This window comes from Crocuta crocuta, unplaced genomic scaffold, assembly GCF_008692635.1.
Source record: "Crocuta crocuta isolate KB4526 unplaced genomic scaffold, BGI_CrCroc_1.0 scaffold235, whole genome shotgun sequence".
NCBI lineage: Eukaryota > Metazoa > Chordata > Mammalia > Carnivora > Hyaenidae > Crocuta > Crocuta crocuta.
In genome coordinates, this window is record NW_027531285.1 from 11,538,660 (window position 1) to 11,560,114 (window position 21,455).

At 38.1% G+C, this 21,455-nt stretch overlaps 1 protein-coding gene across 2 annotated transcripts; it reads right to left on the minus strand.

Annotated features, from left to right (window-relative positions):
- Positions 1-1,289: 1,289 nt before the first annotated feature.
- On the minus strand, positions 1,290-21,265 carry MTERF3 (mitochondrial transcription termination factor 3). Of its 2 annotated transcripts, none has more exons than XM_077771357.1 (8): positions 21,155-21,265; positions 18,457-18,805; positions 16,594-16,746; positions 11,375-11,564; positions 6,230-6,377; positions 5,788-5,859; positions 4,450-4,611; positions 1,290-1,567 (listed from the first exon to the last, which is right to left on the minus strand). In XM_077771357.1, exons 2-8 carry the CDS (start codon positions 18,788-18,790, stop codon positions 1,373-1,375), a joined length of 1,254 nt encoding a protein of 417 aa, XP_077627483.1. In that variant the 5' UTR covers positions 18,791-18,805; positions 21,155-21,265; the 3' UTR covers positions 1,290-1,372. The 2 variants fall into 2 exon arrangements, with proteins under 2 accessions (XP_077627483.1, XP_077627484.1); XM_077771358.1 differs by having other exon boundaries at positions 1,483-1,567; positions 4,443-4,611.
- Between the last annotated feature and the right edge of the window lie 190 nt (positions 21,266-21,455).

Genomic DNA, 21,455 nt, shown 5'->3' on the forward strand with positions numbered 1-21,455 from the left:
CATCCACTGGAGAACTCCACGAAGGCGCATGTTATGCCACACTCACCACTGCATTTTACGAACTCAAAAGTCTGTTGGGCAAATGAATAAAATATCTAACAGGAAGGCCACTACACTTGGCCCTGATCAGTTACAAATTTAGTTGCTCATGAGGCTTCTGGACATATAGCACATCACAAAACCCTGGAGCACAACAAACTACCCCCAAAGTTAGTGGTTTAAAACACTTCATTATTTCCTCAAGTTTTGAATTCAGCTGGGTGGTTCTGCTCCATGTGGTATCTGCTGAGGTGAAATATCGGAGGTGGCTTCGTCCGTCACACGTGTGGTGCTCTGCTGGCATGGCTGCAACAGCTGCGGTTTGGCCACAGACATCTCTCCACCTCCTGTCTCTAATAGAGTCCCCCAACCTCTCTCCGTAGTGGCTCAGGGTTCCAAGTGGACAAGCCCCAGTGTGCAAGTACTTATCTAGCTTCTGCTTGATAATGTCTCAGGGACCAAATCTCATTGGCTCAGAGTCAGTGTGGAAGGAGAGGAGTGCAAACACCAGGCTGGCTCACTGGGAGCCACCAGCGTTAACTGCCTAGCCTGCGATCTCAAGGCAGATAGCTAAAGTCACACCTAGTTTTACAAATAAGAACTAGACCCAGAGGTTAAATTATTGGCCCAGGATTAAATGTCTAAATGACAAATGGAGGGGGAAAAAAGTATCAGTTCATGCTGTAAATCCTTGCCTACTGGCAGTAAGTCAAAGGTTTGCTATGGGCTTTTACTATGTCTCATTCTACTTTCCTTCCAACTACTTTCCCCCCATCCTTTTTCTTTTCATGATTCTCAGTAGCCAATTGTGGGCAACTTTGAGTATCTATGCTCAGGAAGATAACAGTACAGATAATCCAAAATGGAATGTGTTTGTAGCATTATCTAAATGAATAATAGATATTAGGTGAATAATAATATAGCATGCTTCAGAAACTCATAGTATTTCAAAGAAAATAAAGATGTCTTGTGACAAAACCACGTTAAAACACCTGTGAACATCAGAGGAAAACCTCTGTTCTCATCTTCACCAGAATGACAATGTGGCAGCCTATAGTAAAGCGACTCTCTCTTTCTCTAAGCTTGGTGTATTTTAAGTTCTGTCCTTCCTAAGAAGAAAGGAAATGGTTGAGGTAAAGAAAAATTAAGTCACTTAGGAACTTGTAAGAAAGATCTACTTTGAGAGTGCCCCAATTCACAATATCAAGAAATTGCTCCAGTATCAATTGAGGCCTGGGCATTTATTTAAAAAAAAAAAAAAATATATATATATATATAATTCATTCATATACATGTTCATTTTACATTATTACATCTTAACATTCATCACACACTAAAGAGTTTTTAAGAATTTTTCAAAGTCCTGTACTGAAGCTTTGGCAATCTCTTCACAAAATATTTCATCAGGCACAGACACTAATTTGTCCAAAGAAATGTAGTTAAGTTTTGTTGGATCATACTGTGCTCTTCCTAAATAGGTAAGAAACAGATGTCTTTCCTTGATTTTAAACAACCTTGTATTAAACACCTAGAAAAGAAAAAAAAAAGTTAAAATAAAAAACATCATTCACTGAAAGATGAACTATTAAAATGTCTATTTCACTAAAAATTTTAACTAGGCTAACAACTATAAAGTACTGACCACATACTCAGTAACTATGACAAATGCCACAGGGTTTAAACCAGATAGCTTCTGCTAAGAAATTATGATTAAAAAGGGACTCAAAACAAATAAACAGAACAATTATAAAGTAATTAAGGGCCATATTGTAGGCAAAGAATATTAACTAATCCAGATAGAGGACATGTTGTTAAAACAGCAAATCCTCAGGCCTTGCCCCTGAAGTACTTAATCAGAAACGTTGAATGGGGCCCACAGGTGCTCCAGGTGAGTCTGGTAACTGCCAAGTTTGAGAAAGAAGGTTAGAAATCAAGGTCTATGTGGGGCGCCTGGGTGGCTCAGTCGGTTGAGCGTCCGACTTCGGCTCGGGTCATGATCTCATGGTTCGTGGGTTCGGGCCCCGCGTCGGGCTCTGTGCTGCCAGCTCGGAGCCTGGAGCCTGTTTCAGATTCTGTCCCTCTCCTGCTCATGCTGTCTCTCTCTCTCTCTCTCTCTCTCTTTCTCAGAAATAAATTAAACGCTAAACAAATTTAAAAAAAAAAAAACAGAAATCAAGGTCTATGATACCAAAACATTTGTAAGATTTCACAATCTGTGAAGCTTCCTTATTATTTTTGTAAAATTTCTGCTTGCTCCCTCTCCCTGATTAGCATCAGAATGAAATTAACTTGGCCTCTAGAAGAGCAACCAGGGAAAAGCATGGCTTACCCATCTTGGGGTTAAAGCTCCTAAGGAGCAGCATGAGTGGCAGCAACTTTAAAAAGGAATCAGAAACAGATCAACCAGAACTGTTTTTTTGCCAAGAGAAAATCTGTTTCACACCACTGTTTTTAAAGCACCAGGCAAAACTTTAAGGTCTATATCAGTTCCCTTGCAGCCCTGTCAGTTATTGTATTTTTCCAGTATTTTTTAAAAACAGTATTAGTCAGATTCCTAGGACTCTGAGAATCCCAAGAAGGAAATCACAGTTCTATAACTAGGCTTCTAAGAAGTTAGGGTTTAGCATGCCTAAAAGTCTGTGTTTTTAAATAAGTGATTCTGATGCATCTGGTCAAGTTTATAGTTTCCTCAGAAAGTTTCTGTCCACCTTTGAGACCCCACTCATTCTACTGACAATGTCAGTTCCTAGAGTGGTAGCGTATCCTACTTAAGGGCATGGGTTTTTAAACTTGACTGCCAGAGCTGTAATCCTGGCTCTGTCCCTTGTTACCTGGGTAGCCTTTGGACAATTCTTTTATGCTTACTTTCTTCACTCGTAAAATAGGGATAATAATAGTACCTATTTCGTATGGTTGTTGGGAGGACTAAATCAATCAATACGAGTAAAAGAGCAAAGACACAGCTGACACACAGTGAACACTTAGTAGCTATCGTGATTTCTATGATTTTCCTACCAAATTAAATTAATAGCTCTACAAGCTATCTGGTTAAAATTCTAACATTGTGTAAATTAAATTACATTTTAGAAGCTTGTCTTCCACACTAGATTACAAATTCCACAAGACTACAGACCATGTCTGATTGATTTTTGTATCCCCAAATCAGATTATTTTATCATGCTCTGTCACTGAATTATCTAACAACTCAAGGGAAGACTAATTGTCATTGCTTTTTAGTTGAAGACCACTTACTTTATAATTGTTCCAATGAGCCAAATTTGTACCACTGCAGGCTTCTGACACTTTTAATAATGAATACATACACATTTGATGAGACAGAAAAATTCTCTATTAAAGGCCCATTCATAGTGTAGTATGATAGGTCAATAAACATTGCTATTTGTGAAGGAATTGTACCAAATGCAATCTAGTTCTGAATTACATTAAAGTCATGTTTCTTTTGCCTATCTTGGTATCAAGAACATATACAGCAAACAGGGTACGGAGATCACTTTAATGAAATTCAATCCTTCACTTGTTCAGCAAATATCTATCTAGTGCCTACTAAATCTTCCGGTATAGTTACAGGGACCGGGAATCCAGTAGTGTATAAATCAGACAGAATCTCTACTTTCAAAAAGTTAACATTCTTGTGAACAAGGAGATAATGTCTCACTCAAGAACAGGAAAGTCTGATTAGATTGGAAAATAGAAATATGGCTTTGGTACAATGGCAAACTAGAACTGTTTTATGCTTTGGTAGGTGATCATTACAATATGGCTTGTTAACTAATGGATTTAGATAGATGAATAAAATGTACACATAGAATTGAAAGAAACTTTAAGGGAAGTATTCTAATTTAGATTTAAATGAAGAAAAACATAGTAGGGAATACGTTAGGTTCCAACAGGCAGAATGACCAAAGATAAAAACTACTGTGTCTCCTCTGGAGATATACACGTGTGCTCCAGAAGTTGTGAACATTTTTTTTAACATTTATTTATTTTTTGCAGGGGGAGGGGCAGAGAGAGAGGGAGGCAGAGAATCCAAAGCAGGCTCCATGCTGAGTGCACAGCCTGATAAGAGGCTCGAACCCGTGAACCATGAGATCATGACCTGAGCTGAAATCAAGGGTTGGCCACTTAACTGACTGAGATACCCAGGTGTCCCAGAAATTGCTAACTTTTCACAAGTGATCACTCAACTTCGTTTGCTAGCTGTGTTTTTGATTAAAAAGATGAGCAAAAGAAATATGACCTTTCTACAATGGTCAGTCTCAGAAAGAGATTACATTTGGTTCAATTCCTTCCTAAACAGCAAGCTAGTTTTGCACTGGATCAGCACTATGCACACAGACAGCAGTTCTGCATGAAGGACAACGACAGCTCTTTGAGTTGTGCACCTGTTACCTGTGGGAACCTGACAATGAGGTGGTGGGGAATGCTCATCACATTGTGCACATAGTCGAAAGTCTCTGTAAGTTTCCTTTTATTTGCAGTTAACATCTTTGGGACTCGGGTGATCATATGTTGAATTTCATTATGTTTAAAGCCTAGTTCAAGATGATAAACCTAAAAGAAAGTAGAGTTGCTATGAATATGAATAGAAACAGTTATTTTGGTAATATGCCAGAGGACACATTGATTCTTCAAAATTTGAAATGAGGACATTAGAATCTGGAGATGGCTACGCCAATGCCCTTGAGGGTTCATAGCTTCCTGCTTCTGGGGTCATATGAATTTCAAGCCCCTCTCATGAGGACGAACTACTCATGGCACAATGAGCATCATGCTGACCATAACTACAGTATATCATAGCTATGAAATAGAATACTGCTTGGATGTGGAAGGCCTGGTCAGGCTATCTGGATGGGCCCTACATCACTGACCAGCAGTTAAGATTTTCAAAGTGGTTTTTGAGCCTCTGCTCCCAAGCACACTCATATACGTGTTATTTAGAAAAGCTCCATCTCAAAATTCCAGACAGAGATGATAAAACTAAATACCCAAATGTGGATTACTGGAAGCACTTATAGTATCCTATGCTCCTCCATCAATCCACTACTCTTATTACTCTGCATGCTTTGCCCCCACTAGACTATAAGCTCCATGTGAGCAGCGATGATCTCCTTAGCAGTGCATGAGCAGGTGCTCAATAAAAATTTCCTCAACAACTGGACATGAAACACTTTAAGCACCTCAGGAAAATAGGCCTTATATCATAACTTCAAATACTACTATAGCTTTGCTTACTTGTCAGCTGCCTTTGGCTTTATACTATCCTCTTGAAGGAAGGAAAGTGTGTCTGGTATGTTCTATGATAGAACTGGAGCTGGCAGTTGGCAGAGTTCTAAGGAGAACAATGTGCTGGCCACTAGTTTCTTCACAGACGTCTTTTGGATCCAGCCTCCAAAACTCATCTCCCACCGAGATGACATAAACCTGGAGTCTCAAACTGGGCAACAGATGCAGTTTCCAGGCATCACCCAGATACCAAATTCACTACTCCAGGATTACGTTTCAATGTCTACAAGGTGATTTACTCCCATAACACCTGGTAAACACGTGAACGTGTTATTAGCTAAAATAAAATGCTTGTTAGGTATTTATCGTATCCTTTGCTATATCCACCTTTTTAGAAATAACTTCTTTCACAATCTAGTTTTCTTTTAAGATGACAGTACAAAACCTACCCTCTTCTTAAACACTTAATGAAGCTGATTTCTGAAAAGCTTAAAGTCATCCTACCTTCATGTTTTCTTTCACAGGCTCCAGACTTCCAGTTAGTAGCCTTGGGAGACGAATGATCAGATCTCTAGTCTATAGTTGTAAAACAATCTATATTACTATGCATGCATATTCAACCAGTTTGGAAAAACAAGGCATTATTAGGAACAAAAAACTAAATTTTAAAATATGACCCAGTCAGAAAAATGCTAGGAACCCTGAAAAAAGATAAGCCTAATACTATTTAAGAACAAAACAAATACTGAAAAGCAAACTTAAGACACCAACTTGATGGAATATTATAAAATGATACAGCTATACATTTAACCTTGCAGGGTAATTCATTCTGGTACAAAAATACTAGGCATTTATAGAATTCATATGGGCTAGGTATCTGTTAGAAATGTGAGATTTAAGTTACTAAATGAAGCTGACACAGGAATATACGAATTCTCCCCTTTACCTTCTTCATGCTAAGTTCAAGTTCTTTCTGAAAAAATCCCAATCTGTTATCCAATCTTTCCACTGAAAAACTCAGCAAAAATGGCGCATTTCTGACCATCTGTGCAATATGTGCCTTACTGAAATTTTTTGACTGTAGATAAGCCACTCTAGAGAAACAAACAAAAACACATGTACACATGATAAACATTTACTAATGTCATGCTACTTCCCAAAGTAACAAACAAAAAAAGGGATAAGTAAAAACATTCTATAGTAATGGCCCAAATATGGTTAATGCAAAACAAGCATCCATCCAACCTTAGAATGGTTCCCATTTTAACCTAGAAACCAAATAATTCTGAAATCTACTAACAGATTGATTCTCTTTTCAGTTAATCTGACTTGTTTTATTACTTGATAGAAAAAAATCAAATAGCATCTGTTTAAGAACAGAAAATCCATAAATTAAGAAAATAAGAGATTCTAAATTTTTTTTGTAAAGATCCTCAAGCATGGCTGAAATCCAGAGTTTTTTCAGTTAATCAATTTACTGAGTATGTATTTTCATAAATAATTTTACTATGGTTTCCATTGTGCATTTTGTTAACAACTGAGAAATTACCTGTTCGGTTTCTGGGAACAAAAATAAGGTAGTAAAATATAGAAAGTATGACTATGAAATAACATTATTGATTTGAAAAACTTAAAAACACAGTAAGAAACAGTTTTATTAAATGCCTACTATGTAGCAGGACATTATCTTCTTTAATTCTCATCAGATAAAACAAACAACATGTGAACCAGGTAAGTTCTCCACACTGCATTTGAAGAAACACAGATTCGAAGAAGTTAAATACTTTCTGTTAGACCACAAGCTTATTAATGACTGCCGGAGACCGAAACTGCACAGGTCATCCCTGATGGCAAGGCCCAGGGAAAAACCTGTGGGAAAAGACTGCAAGGCAGTCAGAAGAACCCCCTGAAGAATTCTTCTCTACTTGGTATGTGCCTTTTACTGTCACTTCCACTGTTAGTCTATTCTAGGTTTAATATGAAACCAGAATCGCCCAACGTTCCCCCTCTCCTTCCAAAAAGGAATGTACCTAAATATCATGTCTGCCCCCTCAATCAGATGTTGTCTAATGAATATTATAGCAATTAGCAAAATTGGAGACAGTCCGGTATGCAAGGGGTCTATAAGAGACCTAGAATTCATTTTCCTTGTATGGGTCTAATTGCCAGAAAGAATACATTTTATGCCATATGCAGAGATAAAAACAAGACTTACTAGTTGTGGAGGACTTTCTTGGAAAAGTGTTAGAGAAATATTTGCCTGCTGATCTCAAGCCTGTAAGGCAACTTATGGATTGTTCTGGCCAAAGAATGAGATCGGTAAATGCAAAGACCAAATTCTAGTTGATCCACGTAAAACATTTCCATACGTCATCTATGATAAATGTTGACATTGTTCTTTCTTAGTAAGGGTTGTGAGAGTCTATCACCTATAACCGTGGATACAAGTATATCCTGTTTTTGCATGCCCACTGAATTTAAACAATTAAAGGGCACTGTGATCTCATGTATTCTGGCAATATGCTTCACTTATCCTTAGATACCCTGCTATACGTAGTAAAGAATATGTAGAACTTTGTTATGACTACCTGGTTAAATGTTATTGGTTGAAGTGGAAATCATGTACCGTGAAATCACTGTTGCCAAGAAAACTTAGAAATGTTAAGTCCCATGACTGTATTCATAAAATGTAAATTGTTTAAGCATGATTGTTTGGATTTGCTATATAAAAACCCTAAGCTGAAAAATAAATTTGAGCAGTCCACCTGAAGAGGTTGGCTCCATGTCTTCTTCGCCGACTCCAACCATCACTCTCTGGGTCAACCCTGGCTTGCAGAGGCTGGACCCCTGCAAATGACCAAGCTGAGATTTGAACTCAGGCATGCCTACATTGAACGCCAATGATATTTCTATACCATATGCCACCAGAGCTTATATTTTAAAGTGACTACTACTCCTTTAAAGGACTCCCTTAGAGTTCATGAGAAAAATGACCAATAAATTTAACTATATAAACATTTTAAATGCAAGGCAAAAAAAAAAAAACCAAAAACACCACCATCACAGTCAAAACAAGTGACAAGTATTTACATGTTATAGAGAAAAAAATAATTTTATTAAAATATAGAAAATGCTTTGTAAGCATTGTAAGAAAGAAAAAGACCCGATTTTAAAATGGCAAAGGACATATGTGATTTATGGAAATGGAAAGTCAGTGTATGAAAAGATACTCCAAACTTCATTTATGAAACTATTTTTATCTACAAAATGAACTGAAACCATAAAGTTAGACAACACAGTATTAGTGAGGGTACCAGAGAAGTTGGAACTTCTGTAAGATATTGGTGGAAGTGTAAACGGGAAAACAACCTCACAAAGGACCACCTGTCAATATCTATTAAAATTATCAATGCACATAACCTTTGACCTAGCAATTCCACCTGTAGAAATCTGTCCTACAGATACATATTACTATGTTTGAAATGATACATATGATAACGAGTCACTGCAGCCTTGTGATAGCAGAGACTGGAAACGACCACCACCATATTTACCGTAAGGGACTAGATGATCCTCAGTATGAACTATACTAGCATTAAAAAGAATAGAAAGTGCCAATACAAAACTATCTCTAACATATAGTTCAGGTAAGAAAGTGGGGTGCAGAATAGTATGCATAAATGCTGCCAACTGTATGTATTCATGTGTATTTGTACACATAGATCTACACATATGCTTGCAGATGATAGAACATTCTTAGCAAAGTTGAACACAAAACTTGGTAATAGTAGCTGCCTCCACAGATAGGTCTCAGAAGGTTGATGAGGGATAGGAATAAGTAGGGGGAAGGAGCATTACCCCCCCTGCCCCCCTCCCCTATTTTTTTTTTTGGTCACAGCAAAAATCAGTATCTGATTAAAACATTATCAAAACCTTTGTCTACATTGTAATAATTTTTCTAATAAAAAGATATAAGGCCCAGACAAAAAATTTTAAATAATTTAAATGCAGATTATTCATTTGAAAATTCTTATGAAGAATCAAATAACTTTTTTATACAGTTGAAATTTTCCTCATTCAAAGGAAAAAAATAATAAAATCATTGCTTTTATAGAAATCCAAGAAAATAAGACTGCTGTACATACCAGAGACAGCAGCTAAGTTCAATTAAATAAAGATTATCTTACTCTTGACTCTTACAGTAGAAGCTTATTTGTTGTTGTATGTGGATAAACTACCTATTAAAAAATTCCAAGTAATTAAAACAAATGCTCCAGAATGTTAAGTCAGCCAGACTTAGGAATCGTTAGACTATGCTGCCTATGGGAGAATATCCCTTAGTTGTTAGCAGCATGTGTGATCTTCAGCTTCTTTTAAACTTAGGTTTCCTTCACACAATTAGGAGTGGGGAGACAGCATGGTTCAGTAGCAGGACTCTGCAGTTAGACTAAGTGGGCCTGAATCCCAGCTCTGCCACTTATACTACCTATGTAATCTTGGGCAAATGATTAAACTTCTGTGTGCCTCCTCTGTAAAATGGGGACATTAATATTATGGTGCAATAGTTAATAGTTAATGCAATAGTTAAGTACTGAAATAGTGTTGGATGGTGATGGATGGTAGCTACGCTTGTGGTGAGCATAGCGTAACACATAGTCTTGCTGCATTTACTCTGTGGTACACCTGGAACTAATGTAGCATTGTGTATCAACTATACTTCAATTAAAAAAAAAAAACAGTATTAGTGCAGCAGGCAGCATCTGAAATGGCTCCCAATCCCCACCTCCAGGTACACACACTTCCTCTGAATACATCTTGAACAATAGAGCAAACTGGTGTTTGAACAGGGAGGGATCAGTGTTCCAGACAGTCAGGAGAAACAGGTCTGGAAAAGTCAGATTGTGTTTCCTTCATTCTCTCCCTGTATTCTAATAGCCTATTTATATTATACCAGACTGTAAGTCCCACGACGAGAGAGTGTGCAGGTCTATCTTTTGTGGTTCAAGTCTAGCTAGGTGCCTTACATATCTAAGAGCTCAAATTGTTCAATGTAAGGAATCCCGTTTTTCATTTAGTTTTTTCCTAATCCAGAGACAAGACATTGTGGACTCTGATGGCTCAAGGAACTGCACAGTTCTCTGAAATGCAGCAGTGTAAGAATAACCTGGAGGTGAAGACTAGAGGTGGACCTGTTAGGAGACTGTTGCAGTAATCTTCATGTGAAATGACGGGGACCTGAGGTAACCCTCGCAGTGAAGATTAAGAGAAATGCATTGACTGATTTGAGAGAGATAAAAATGGAGCTGATAGGTAATTTATTAGATGAGGATACTAAAAGAAGAAAAGCCAAAGTTAACACATATTTCTAATTTGGGCAAGAAGGTGAGTAGTGCTTTATCTGGGAATGCAGGGAAGAACTGACTCTTGGGTAAGAAGTGGGGACGATGATAATTCAAACGTGGATTTAGAGGAACAAGGGCTCTGTCTGTTCTCTGTGGTGTTCCCAATGCCTAGCAGGATTCTTATCTCACAGATCAATGGTGTCTCATCTCACAGTATTGATTCTCACAGATTTAAAAAATTCTTTGAATGCTAAATGAAGTACAAAGATGTTTATAGAAATGCTTTTTAAAGAAGAAAAAAAGGAACAACCAAAATAGCCAACTTACGGAAATGATTAGGCAAATTATATAATAATGTGCCAAGAGGATGTCAAATGTCTACAATCAAAAATTGGCTAGAAAAATAAAAAAACCACAAAAAGTTCAGGCTTTCATAATTTAAGTGCACTCTCAGATAATTCAGCCATCTGTTAATGGATTAAAAAATTTTTTATTCTAGTTTCTGAAGAGAAACAGTTAAGACTGACTCAGCAAGAAGTTGAACACATCAAAGTATGTAGTTGAATAGTAAACTGTCTTAGATACTTAATCTTGATCAAAGAAAATTTATAACAAGAAAAATGGTAACATTCATGTTCATTATCAGCCAATCCTTATGCAGCTAAGACTTAAAAATAACTTACACATACATTTCCTTTGTAACCAAAACCACTTCTCGGGTTATATACAAACCACTTTAAAAGCCCTACCTGGTTTTAAGATTTTCAAGGTCTTCAGAGAAGATAGCATAGTTTTTAGTCAGGTATGTTCCCAGCTGGTTATCCTCTAAACCCAAATCTTTAAGAAACATGAGTATTTGCTTAATGTCTTTTTCAAAATTCAGTCTCAGAAGGAGGTTGGCTGCATCTGGATGTTTTTCTATCTTTGAGAGATCCACTCCTATAATAAATTGCAAATACTGTTTGAGGAAAACAGTTTAGCTAGGTCATTAAACTTCATAGACAAAAACACAAAAAATTACTGATGAAGATCAACAACCTGTCTAAAGGAAAACCGAGATGGGCCAATGGAAACTTCTAAACATATTTAAACTAAACAGGTTGCAGAAATAAAATTAAATTAAAATGCAATATAGTACTTATTTCAAAGTCATGTATAGAGGAAAACAGTGCATTTGGGGCTAAATTTCTACCCAAAACAAATTTACCGAGTCATACTGACCTAGCTAAGATCATCACTTTTATCTAAGCTTTCTTGAATATTGTTTAAGGATGTTTATGAGCTCCTGGTGATTTCCATAGGAACTGCTTAACTGGTAATTCTACAGTGTAACAAACCCTAGAAATAAATTATTTGAAGTCTGTCATTTCCTTAGTTATAAGCATTATGTAAAAAATATACTTATGATGGGGAACCTGGGTGGCTCAGTTGGTTAAGTGTCCAACTCTTTTTTAAAAAAAATTTTTAACATTTATTTATTTTTGAGAGACAGAGTACAAGCAGGGGAGGGGCAGAGAGAGAGGGAGACACAGAATCTGAAGCAGGCTCTAGGCTCTGAGCTGTCAGCACAGAGCCCAACGCAGGGCTTGAAGCCATGAACCATGAGATCTTGACTAGAGCCAAGAGCTAGACTCCTTACCAGTGAGCCACCCAGGCACTGCTAGTGTCTAACTCTTAATTTTGGCTCAGGTCATGATCTCTCAGTTCACGAGTTCATGCCCTGCATCAGGCTTTGCACTGACAGCATGAGGTCTGCTTGGGATGCTGTCTCTCCCTCTCTCTGTCTCTCTAAATAAATAAATAAAATTTAAAAAAATATATATATATGTATATATATACTTATGATCCCCTCTAGAAGGGAAATAAAAATAACCTGATGTCTTATTCACTGTAATCTACAGGTCTTCAGTATAAAGACAAGTACCTTGAAGAAGCTCAAGAAATATCTGTGTGAGAAGAGGTGAGCATATACAGTCCTCAAATACGCAACACAGGAGGAAGTATACAACCTTTAACCCTCACATATCCTTATAATCTTAGGTAGTCTAAGTATATGAGACAAGGGACAGGAGAAAGGAAGAAGAGGGAAAAAGCAAGTTGTTATTTTAAAGTATTCTCTGGTTATGATATAATTAGATGTCAACATTAATTAGGCAAGGAATCAAAGTAACCTGTAATTCAAAATTCTCATTAAAACTGAGCATTGTATTTTCTCATTTTTTCCCTTTTATCTGGTTCAAAAAAATAAACATGAAGAGGAAAGGCCTATTTCTTACCTTGAGAATAAACCTTTGAAGATAATGTAAAACCTCAGGTTAGACTTAAATTTTATATTCTTAAAAATATTTCTTCAGGTTAAAAGTAACTCTAAAAACTGATTTCCAGATGCCACTTTATAGTCTTAAATATAAAAGCAAAGAAATAAAAACACCCTTTCTTTAATGGTGTACACAACCAGAAAAATAATTTATAATTCCATATATTATTATATACAAACATATTTCTAAACCCGTATTTCTTGATATTAAACAGGCATTGATATAAGATGATCATGAACAGAAAAACAGATTACACAAACACACTCACAGAATGAAGAACAGAAACAGATCCAGGATGAGCTAAATAAAATAAAAGATTGCATACAATAATAATGGCACTTCAAATTAATAATGAAAGATGGACAATTCATTAAAATACAATGGGACCACTAGCTATACATTTAAAAAATAACTGTTTTCATAACTACACTTAGAATCTAAATGTGTACTAACTACAACTACTAGAAGAACATAGTTTTAAAAATATTAAGCTTGACTACATAAAAATATAAAACCCTTGTACAGTTTTCTGTAATAAATATATCTGCAGAGAAAAAGGCAGGGAAAGCTATTAACAAATTGGTGATAGGGTTACCTTTGGAAAGTGGAAATGAATATGCAGAGAAGGTGAGAGTTCTTTCTCTTAAGATACTTGCATTATTAACAACTAGATATAATTCTTTTATAATTTAAAAGTAACATTAATAGAAAAATAAATTAAAATTGATGAAAAGACAAGAGAGAAACTAGTTCTAAAAATCTGTGATAAATGTGGGAAGAGGTACTTTAAAAATAACATAAAGGGTTCAGACTTCAAATTTAACTTAATCTTACAGCTGACATGTGCTGAAGTGCCTTGCTCAGCGTGAGCTGTCACACCCTGACTGTGCTGACATAGAAATCCTGAAAAGCTGCTTTTTAACAGCAAGAGGAGAGCAGAATCTCATCGGGAGTGCACACTGCTGTTGGCACAAATCACTTGGGCTTACTTAAGATTTCATTAACTTGAAAAAATAATCACTGAATTCCTACTATGGACCAGGCACTCCTGTGAGGCTCTGGGGATATAAAAAATGAATAATACACGACATTAACATCTAAGTGACCACAGTCTAAGTTGGTTTAATCTGTTCAGTAACTAAAAATATGACCACTGTATACCGTTATGGTTGTACATATTTAGTGTATCCATCAAAGTCTGGCAGGCAATAGATATTGCCCTAGAAAGTGCAAACAAAAAGACTTTAATGAAGAGACTCTATACCCTGTGGTGTCACAGAGTTGAGGGGATCAACAAGGGCATTCCTAGTGCTAACGAGACAGGGCGCAAAAAGTATTACCCGAACCCACAGGGAGCTGCAAGCTGTTAAGAAAGGGCTGCTCGGTTGGAGCTGTTGTCATGGAGCAAGGCAGTTACAGGACCCAGAGCAGGGAGGGAACGCGGAAAACAATACTCCCACCTGCTCTCCCTCTCTTCCTCCAAGTGCCTCCCACTGGTGGAAGCTGCCCAGGAGCCAGCTGGCAAAGGAGATCTAGTGCACAGAGGTTCGCCTCCTGGGATACAGAATGGGCAGAGAAAGGCAGAAAACAGATCTGAGAAGCAGGGGGGCACCAGGATGCTAGGGTCCTCAAAAATACTGTCTGACCATGCAATCATGGCTCCTCTAAGGTTCTGTCATTTAAGTTACTTCCAAGATATGTTGTCTACGTATCAACATACAGATGAAGGAAGAGCTGAAACATATTCTAAAACTAGTAAATATGCTGTAAATTATTTAAAGGCAGGGGCCATGTCTTCTGTTTACCTTGTATTATCCACAGCACTTCTCATAAGGCTAGGGGAAGCTGTTCCAAAAAGAAGGGGCCAGATTCTGGGGCACCTGGGTGGCTCAATCGGTTGGGCGTCCGACTTTGGCTCAGGTCATGATCTCACCATTTGTGGGTTTGAGCCCCGCATCGGGCTCTGTGCTGACAGCTCAGAGCCTGCAGCCTGTTTTGGATTCTGTGTCTTCCTCTCTCTCTAATCCTCCCTTGCTCATGCTGTCTCTCTCTCTCTGTCTCTCAGAAATAAATTAAAAACATTAAAAAAAAAAAAAGAAGGGGGCAGACTCTCCTGTTTGCAGTAAATGTTATCTTTTTCTCTCCTTTGAACCCACAGAACACTTTATTCGTATGTCTTCTGTGGCACGTATCACTTTACCTTTCATCCTTGCAGTCTGATTATTCTTACAGATTTTTATTTAGATGCTTCTGAAGACTTGAAGCTTTGTGAGAACAAAGGCCATTCCCTGTACATGTGGGTAACTTGCACAGGAACAGATAAGTAAGCAACTGTAATACTGTCATTAAGGATAGAAAGGCAGTAAGCTGCGGGTGATAGGAAGGCCCAGTGGAGGGCCACAGGGGACATTTTAGAAGTTACTTGAACTTGAATTAAGTTTTCCAGCTGTCAGAGCTGGCCAACCAAAAGGAGGGAAGGGGCAAGCAGTGAAGCTGAAAAGGTAAGCAGGGGCCAGACCAGGCACAGCTCAGATGTCCTGGGAAAGCTCTGAAGGACTTCAAGTAGCTCACTGACATAGTCAGACCTGCATTTTAGAAAGAGAACTGATATTAGGGATCATCAGGGTAATGTTGCTGATAAGAGGACTATCAAGTTAGGAAGCTCCTAATTTTCCAGTGAAAAATGAGGATCTAAACTATGGCAGTGATTGGAGAATGAGAGAAGGAGATGGACTGGAGAGAGAATCCCTCACCTACCCTGTTCCTCTCAATCTCCCAGGAGAGAGGCTTGTCACCTGGGAAAACAAAGTCTGAGAAGTGCCAGACCCAGAGATAATGAGAAAAGCAGAAGGCTGCAATATGGTGCTGGACTGAAAATGAAAGGACCAAGTAAAAAAGTCTGTGGTGGGGTCCCTTGACTGCCTTCAACTCTCCAGGCCCAAGTACGTCCTCTCAGCCAACAAGCTAAAATAGTCTGGAGCAGGCCTAGAGAGAAACCATCCAAATTAGGGGGGCAGTGGGCTTCAGGAGAAAAGTTGGGGAGACGGGGAAGGAAGTAAATCCTCACCCAATAGGGTTTACTGTAGGAAAAATTGTCCTGTGAGGCTAGTGGAAGGTGTGGGAAAATTTGGCTCTAGAAATAAAGAAAACTAATCAAAGGAAAAACAAGAATTATCATTAACTATGGAAAAATGAAAAGTTGTACAGGAAGGAAAACAATCCCAGGAACAGCAAACAATATTTATAGTCATAATGTAACTGATGACTGATGATTCATCTAAAAATTGTTACCATAACTATACTGGGCAAATTGAGCAGGGGAAGAGTATGTGTGTACACACAAGAGATCAACTAAAATCTAAAACTGATGAACCAAGCAGTAACACTATAAACAATTATATAAACAAAGGTTAACCGCAAACAGAAAGAGCTGTGAAAGTTAAGTGGATACCTCTGGGGAAAGGCATGAAGGTCAGGAAGGAAGAAGCAGAGAGTATGGTTTTTCATGAGAAGGATTTTCACACTATTTGACTTCTGTTCATCTTGATAAAGATTAAGAATGCTGATTTGAACAAAGTAAGGCAAGCAAAAAAAAAAAAAAAACAAGTGAAGAATACAGCAAGAAGTACTTGTAGGTTATTCAGACTTACCTAGAAGCACTAATTTCTGCAGAGTCTCAGAATGATCCACATAGTCTCGAAGCGTGAATGTATCTGGGGGCAACGGAGGGTTTGCAATAATCTGAATGGCCTCCTCCTCGGACACTGGCTGCAACGGAGACAATGGAGGCAAATCGTCCAGTGCTTTGAAGCCAGCCATGTAGAGAGAGAGAGGCAGTTAGCTCTCCAGTCTGTATGACTAAAGCTAGACCTCTTCCCTGGTTTGCTTATTTTTAAATCTTGGAACCATTTCAGAATTAAAGATCTGAGAAGTTCAAATATTTTCCACCTTCTAAGAGGTAAGGTTAAGACTATTTATAGAGAAATCAACTGCTATTCCTGTGAGATAAGAAAGGAAGTCCTATACAAAATTCCTTTCCTTTATTTTACTTTTAATCAACAGGTAAGAATGCTAAAGATCAACTGACCTTCAAGCACATTTTGAGATAGATTCTACCATAGTTTGTTAAACTGGCCCAAAACACAACATATTCTACCAGCCTGATTTCTATGGGTTAAAATCGTTATCATCTGAAATTTTAAAAAAATCTTTATTTATTTATTTTGAGAGAGCAAGCGTGAATAGAGGAGAGGTGTGGGGGGAGAGAGGGAGAGAAAAAGAGAGAGAGAGAGAGAGAAAGAATATCAAGCAGACTCTACACTGTCAGTGCAGAACCCAACATGAGGCTCAATCTCACGAACTTAATCAAAAGTCAGATGCCTCACCAACTGAGCCACCCAGGGGCCCCCTGAAATGTCTTTTGATGCAATCACCTTTCCTCTAAGTTATTCTCAAGTACTCTGGTTAAGCGTCCGACTTCAGCTCAGGTCATGATCTCAGGACTCAAGTCCTGAGTTCGGTTCTGTGCTGACAGCTCAGAGGCTGGAGCCTGCTTGTTTCCTTCTCTCTCTGCCTCTCCCTTGTTCATGCTCTGTCTCTCAAAAATAAATAAACATTAAAAAATTTTTAAAAAGTACTTTAAAAGGACTTCTGTGATTCTATTTCTGCCACCTGTAGTCCTTCCCTAAGGACATGACTCTCTCTGGTACAGCCTTTATTATGATATTTTGTTTTGTTTAAACCAAACAAGGTATGGAAGACACTGGGAACTGTGACCAACCTTAAGCTAAAGAATCAAGACTATGATTTTTTTGTTCTATTTTTTGCTTCATAACACTGCTCTTTCTTATTTCTTACAGCCAGTCTGTCCTCCCTGCCATCCTTAACCCAGCTTTCTTTCATATTCTGTTTAACCTAACATCACCTCATTGTGGTGAAATATTCCTTTTACACAAATATTCCTAAGACAGGAAACACAGAAGGGCGAGGACTGACTAAAAAATGACACAAGGGTGCTTTCAGGGGCCTTCCATTTGTGTTATTTTTGGTTTGTTGATTGTGGGGGCTGTTATACAATTAAAGGTGTGTGTCAAAATTCATAAAACTGTATACTCAAAAGCAATGAATTTTACTTGGATAAAATTATATCCTAATCAGGCATATAAAATTAGGATCAATTATTCCCTAATAAACCTAATTACCAGCTGAAAAATTTTTTATAAAGAATCTAAATGATAAAGTATTTAGAAAGCAACTGTTATATACATATAACTAGACGTAACATGATATACACACATATATATATACACATATATATATAAAATGTTAATTTACAAACTTGTTTTTCTAGTCACATAAAGGTATAATAGAAGTAAATTAATAGAACCAGCATTGTTCTTTTTCTTGTGTGGTACAAAGTTATGACTTGACATGGACTAAAAGACTATAAACAGTTAACTTGTTCAAACTAACAAAGTGGGGCAAAGAGGACTTTTCTGGAAGTTCAGAATTACCTTCTAGAGATAGCTCAGAATCAAAGCTGGGTATCCTTTGTGTCTTCTGTGTCTGCTCATTGATGGAAGGAAGCAGAGCACTCTGGGCGGAACTAATCTCTTGCCTACTTGAGTTGGTAGACTGGGAACTATTCCACAAGGAGGAAGTCCTATACGTCTTAAATCCCCACCGGAGAAAGCAATTGTCAGAGGACATCTGAGGCTGAGCAGAAAAGCCATGCGACAATGTTCTTCCTGGTCTCTGAAAATGTTTTCCGAGTTGTGTAGCTGTAATGAGGCTACTCAACTTAACTGAATTGAACCATCTGGGTATCTGTTGGGCTGACAAAGCCATTTTTCTTAAAGTAGCCTACAAAGGAAATATATAACCATCAAAAGAGAGAAACTTACTTTACTTAAATGTTTAAAACAGTATTCAAACAATAAAATGATAAACTGGAGAATCTTTTTTCTAACTAAAAGATGTTTAATAAATATAGATGATAGAGTCAGATGTTCCTTAAGCACAAGAAAAGCCAAAAGCAAGGTAGTCCCAGTTACAAACCAAAAGACAGGAACTTCTGAACTGGAAAAATAAAGATTGCTTTACAATTTAAAAAAAAAAAAAAAAAGCAAAAAAAAGCAAAACCATTGGTAGAAGAACACCATTTAAAACAAAAATCTGTAAATGTTTAAATTACAGATGAACCCAATAATCTGTTTATTTAGTATTCAGAGGAAATAAGATGATGTAATTTAGCATTCTTGAAATTTGAAGGACACCTAAGAAGCAGACTGTTGATCAAACCACTGAATTATTCAAATGCATTTTATGTATATACGTTACTCACAAAATAAAAAACAAGAAGAAATCTACCTTGTCCTAAATGAATTATCAAAATATCACTATTATCTAGAAGACTGTTTCTTGCTTTATTCTCAGGGCTGAACACTGTTGATTAAGATAAAGCTGTTCCTCAAAAGGGAATTGAACAAAACCAATTTTGACAAATTTTGTTTTTTGGCTGTCGAAAAAGAAAAAGAAAAGCCTTCAAAAACAAAAGGTCAAAACTAGCAAGCAAAATGAAGTGACAGAAATACATAATGCAACCAGCAATGAACACATGAACACTTTGACTGAAAAAGCAGTTTTTAAAAAGATTTTCATGAGGAAATTATGAAGAAATCTTATCTTTATCCAGCTTAATTAGAAAAATAGACTTGCTACATATAATTTTACGTTAAATAAGAAAATCCTTATAAAATACAGCCTGGAGTCCAGCCTATGGAAAATGCTCAACAAACGTGAGCCATTATCACGATTATTGATTACACATCCAAATATAAATGAATGCTGCTGAGTTAAGTGCAGCATACAACTTTTTTATTTGCTTTTCTACATATTGGAATTCAGCTGGTTTTATGATCTGAATTGGACCGGATATTGACAGTCTAACCTCCTCCTGGAGATTTATAGTTTAGGGAAATTTCCTCAAAGAGATTTATAAAAGTCAAAGTCTCACTGTCATTATGAAATGGTTTTAGAAAGGAAGCAAGGATGCACAACAACCTTGTGGGATAGGTGCTTTTTATTAAATTCTGGTAGAAAATGACCCTTCAAATCTGTCAAGTTTTCACTAAAACTTACAACACTGATTCTCTGTCAGAAGGAAGCCAGAAGGTCTCAGTTGTACTAGCTGACAAGACTATTTCTTGTGGTGGTGGGAAAATTTACTGGCCCATGGGATGGAGAGTTCAAGAACTATTCTTTAAATAACAATTTTTTAAAAAGGTTATGGGTACAATAAGATGATTCTTAAGGCCCCAAAGCAGCGCTAAAATGTTTTTTGACTTTTAAATTTGTCTAAGCATTTCATCCTGCTTGGATTTCAAAGCAAACTCCTGAAATCCCACGCTCACATTAATACTCCTCCCATATCACTCAGATGAACTTTTGAATTCCATTCATATTCATTAAAGGACCTTTTGCATACAACTAATGGTTATGCCATTTGCAATTACAAGTGCACTAACCTCTCTTCGTCATTTCATCGCTGTATACACCTCTGAACAATTGATGAATTGTTCGGTCACGGGAGCTGGGCTGGGTCCCATCTCTGGACCCACCCTCCCATTAGCCTTGCACTAATCCAATGTTTGTTTTGTTGGATAGAAATGAATCAGTTCCAACTACGGATAACTCATTTGTCTACACAGTATTCAAAAGAGGGTAAGGTTTGCAGCCGTGCATAAAAGCCCTGAGTGGTGACAGCAGTAAATCCAACACACCTTCAGGTGTGTTGAACCGTTCTTAGTTCTTCGCTAGGAATAGGAATTGGGACCGAAGTACCGTTTTTCCAGGTTCAATATTTCTACCTCTGTAAGGCTAATAAGTGAAATTCGGAGATGAAAAAGGGGTGAATGGGAAAATGGCATCGTAAGAAAGGGCCTTTCCTAACAGGTCTCCATAGCGAACTTCCGCAGGAAGCCAGCTGACAAGCTAGGCTTCCTTCCGCAAAACGTGCTAACAGATAAGCATGGTTGCGTTTTCGACTCGTCGACTAGGAAAAATAACAAAACTAAACAAGACTAATTGCCCCCGACTGGGCCGCGGAGACCCGAGAGCCCTGAGGCCCCAGGCGGGGCCTGCACGTGGGCGCGTCCGGGCCCGAACCCCACCAGGAGCGCGCCCCTCGCGCTCCGGCGGCTCCCGCTTTACCTGTGGCGAGGCCCACGCTCGCGGTTTATTTTGGGGTGGCAGCCAGGCTGGCGGGTAGACCGTCCCGCAGCGCCTCACGTCCGACGGTCACAGCCCAGCCGGCCGGCGCAGCCGCCGCGCACCCTCGCCCACGTGGACTGCGGCCGGAGTGGACGAGACCATCTGCGAGGCTGCGCGGGGGGAAAGCGGGCCGCAGGCGGTGGGAAAAGAGGCGGCCAGGGGCCACAGCTTCCCTTCTTCCGCACGCCCCTTCCCTTAGGTCTTGTCCGCTGGGAATGTGAAGATACCAGGAGTCCGTAGA

Coding starts and splice junctions, on each gene's coding strand:
- MTERF3 (XM_077771357.1), bottom strand. CDS start 18,790: ATGGCTTTGTCAGCCCAACAGATACCCAGATGGTTCAATTCAGTTAAG. Junction 6,378..11,374: donor CTTGAAAATCTTAAAACCAG/GTAGGGCTTTTA, acceptor TTGTTTCTCTAG/AGTGGCTTATCTACAGTCAA. Junction 1,568..4,449: donor TCATTGTCAGGTTCCCACAG/GTAACAGGTGCA, acceptor TTTCTTTTCTAG/GTGTTTAATACAAGGTTGTT.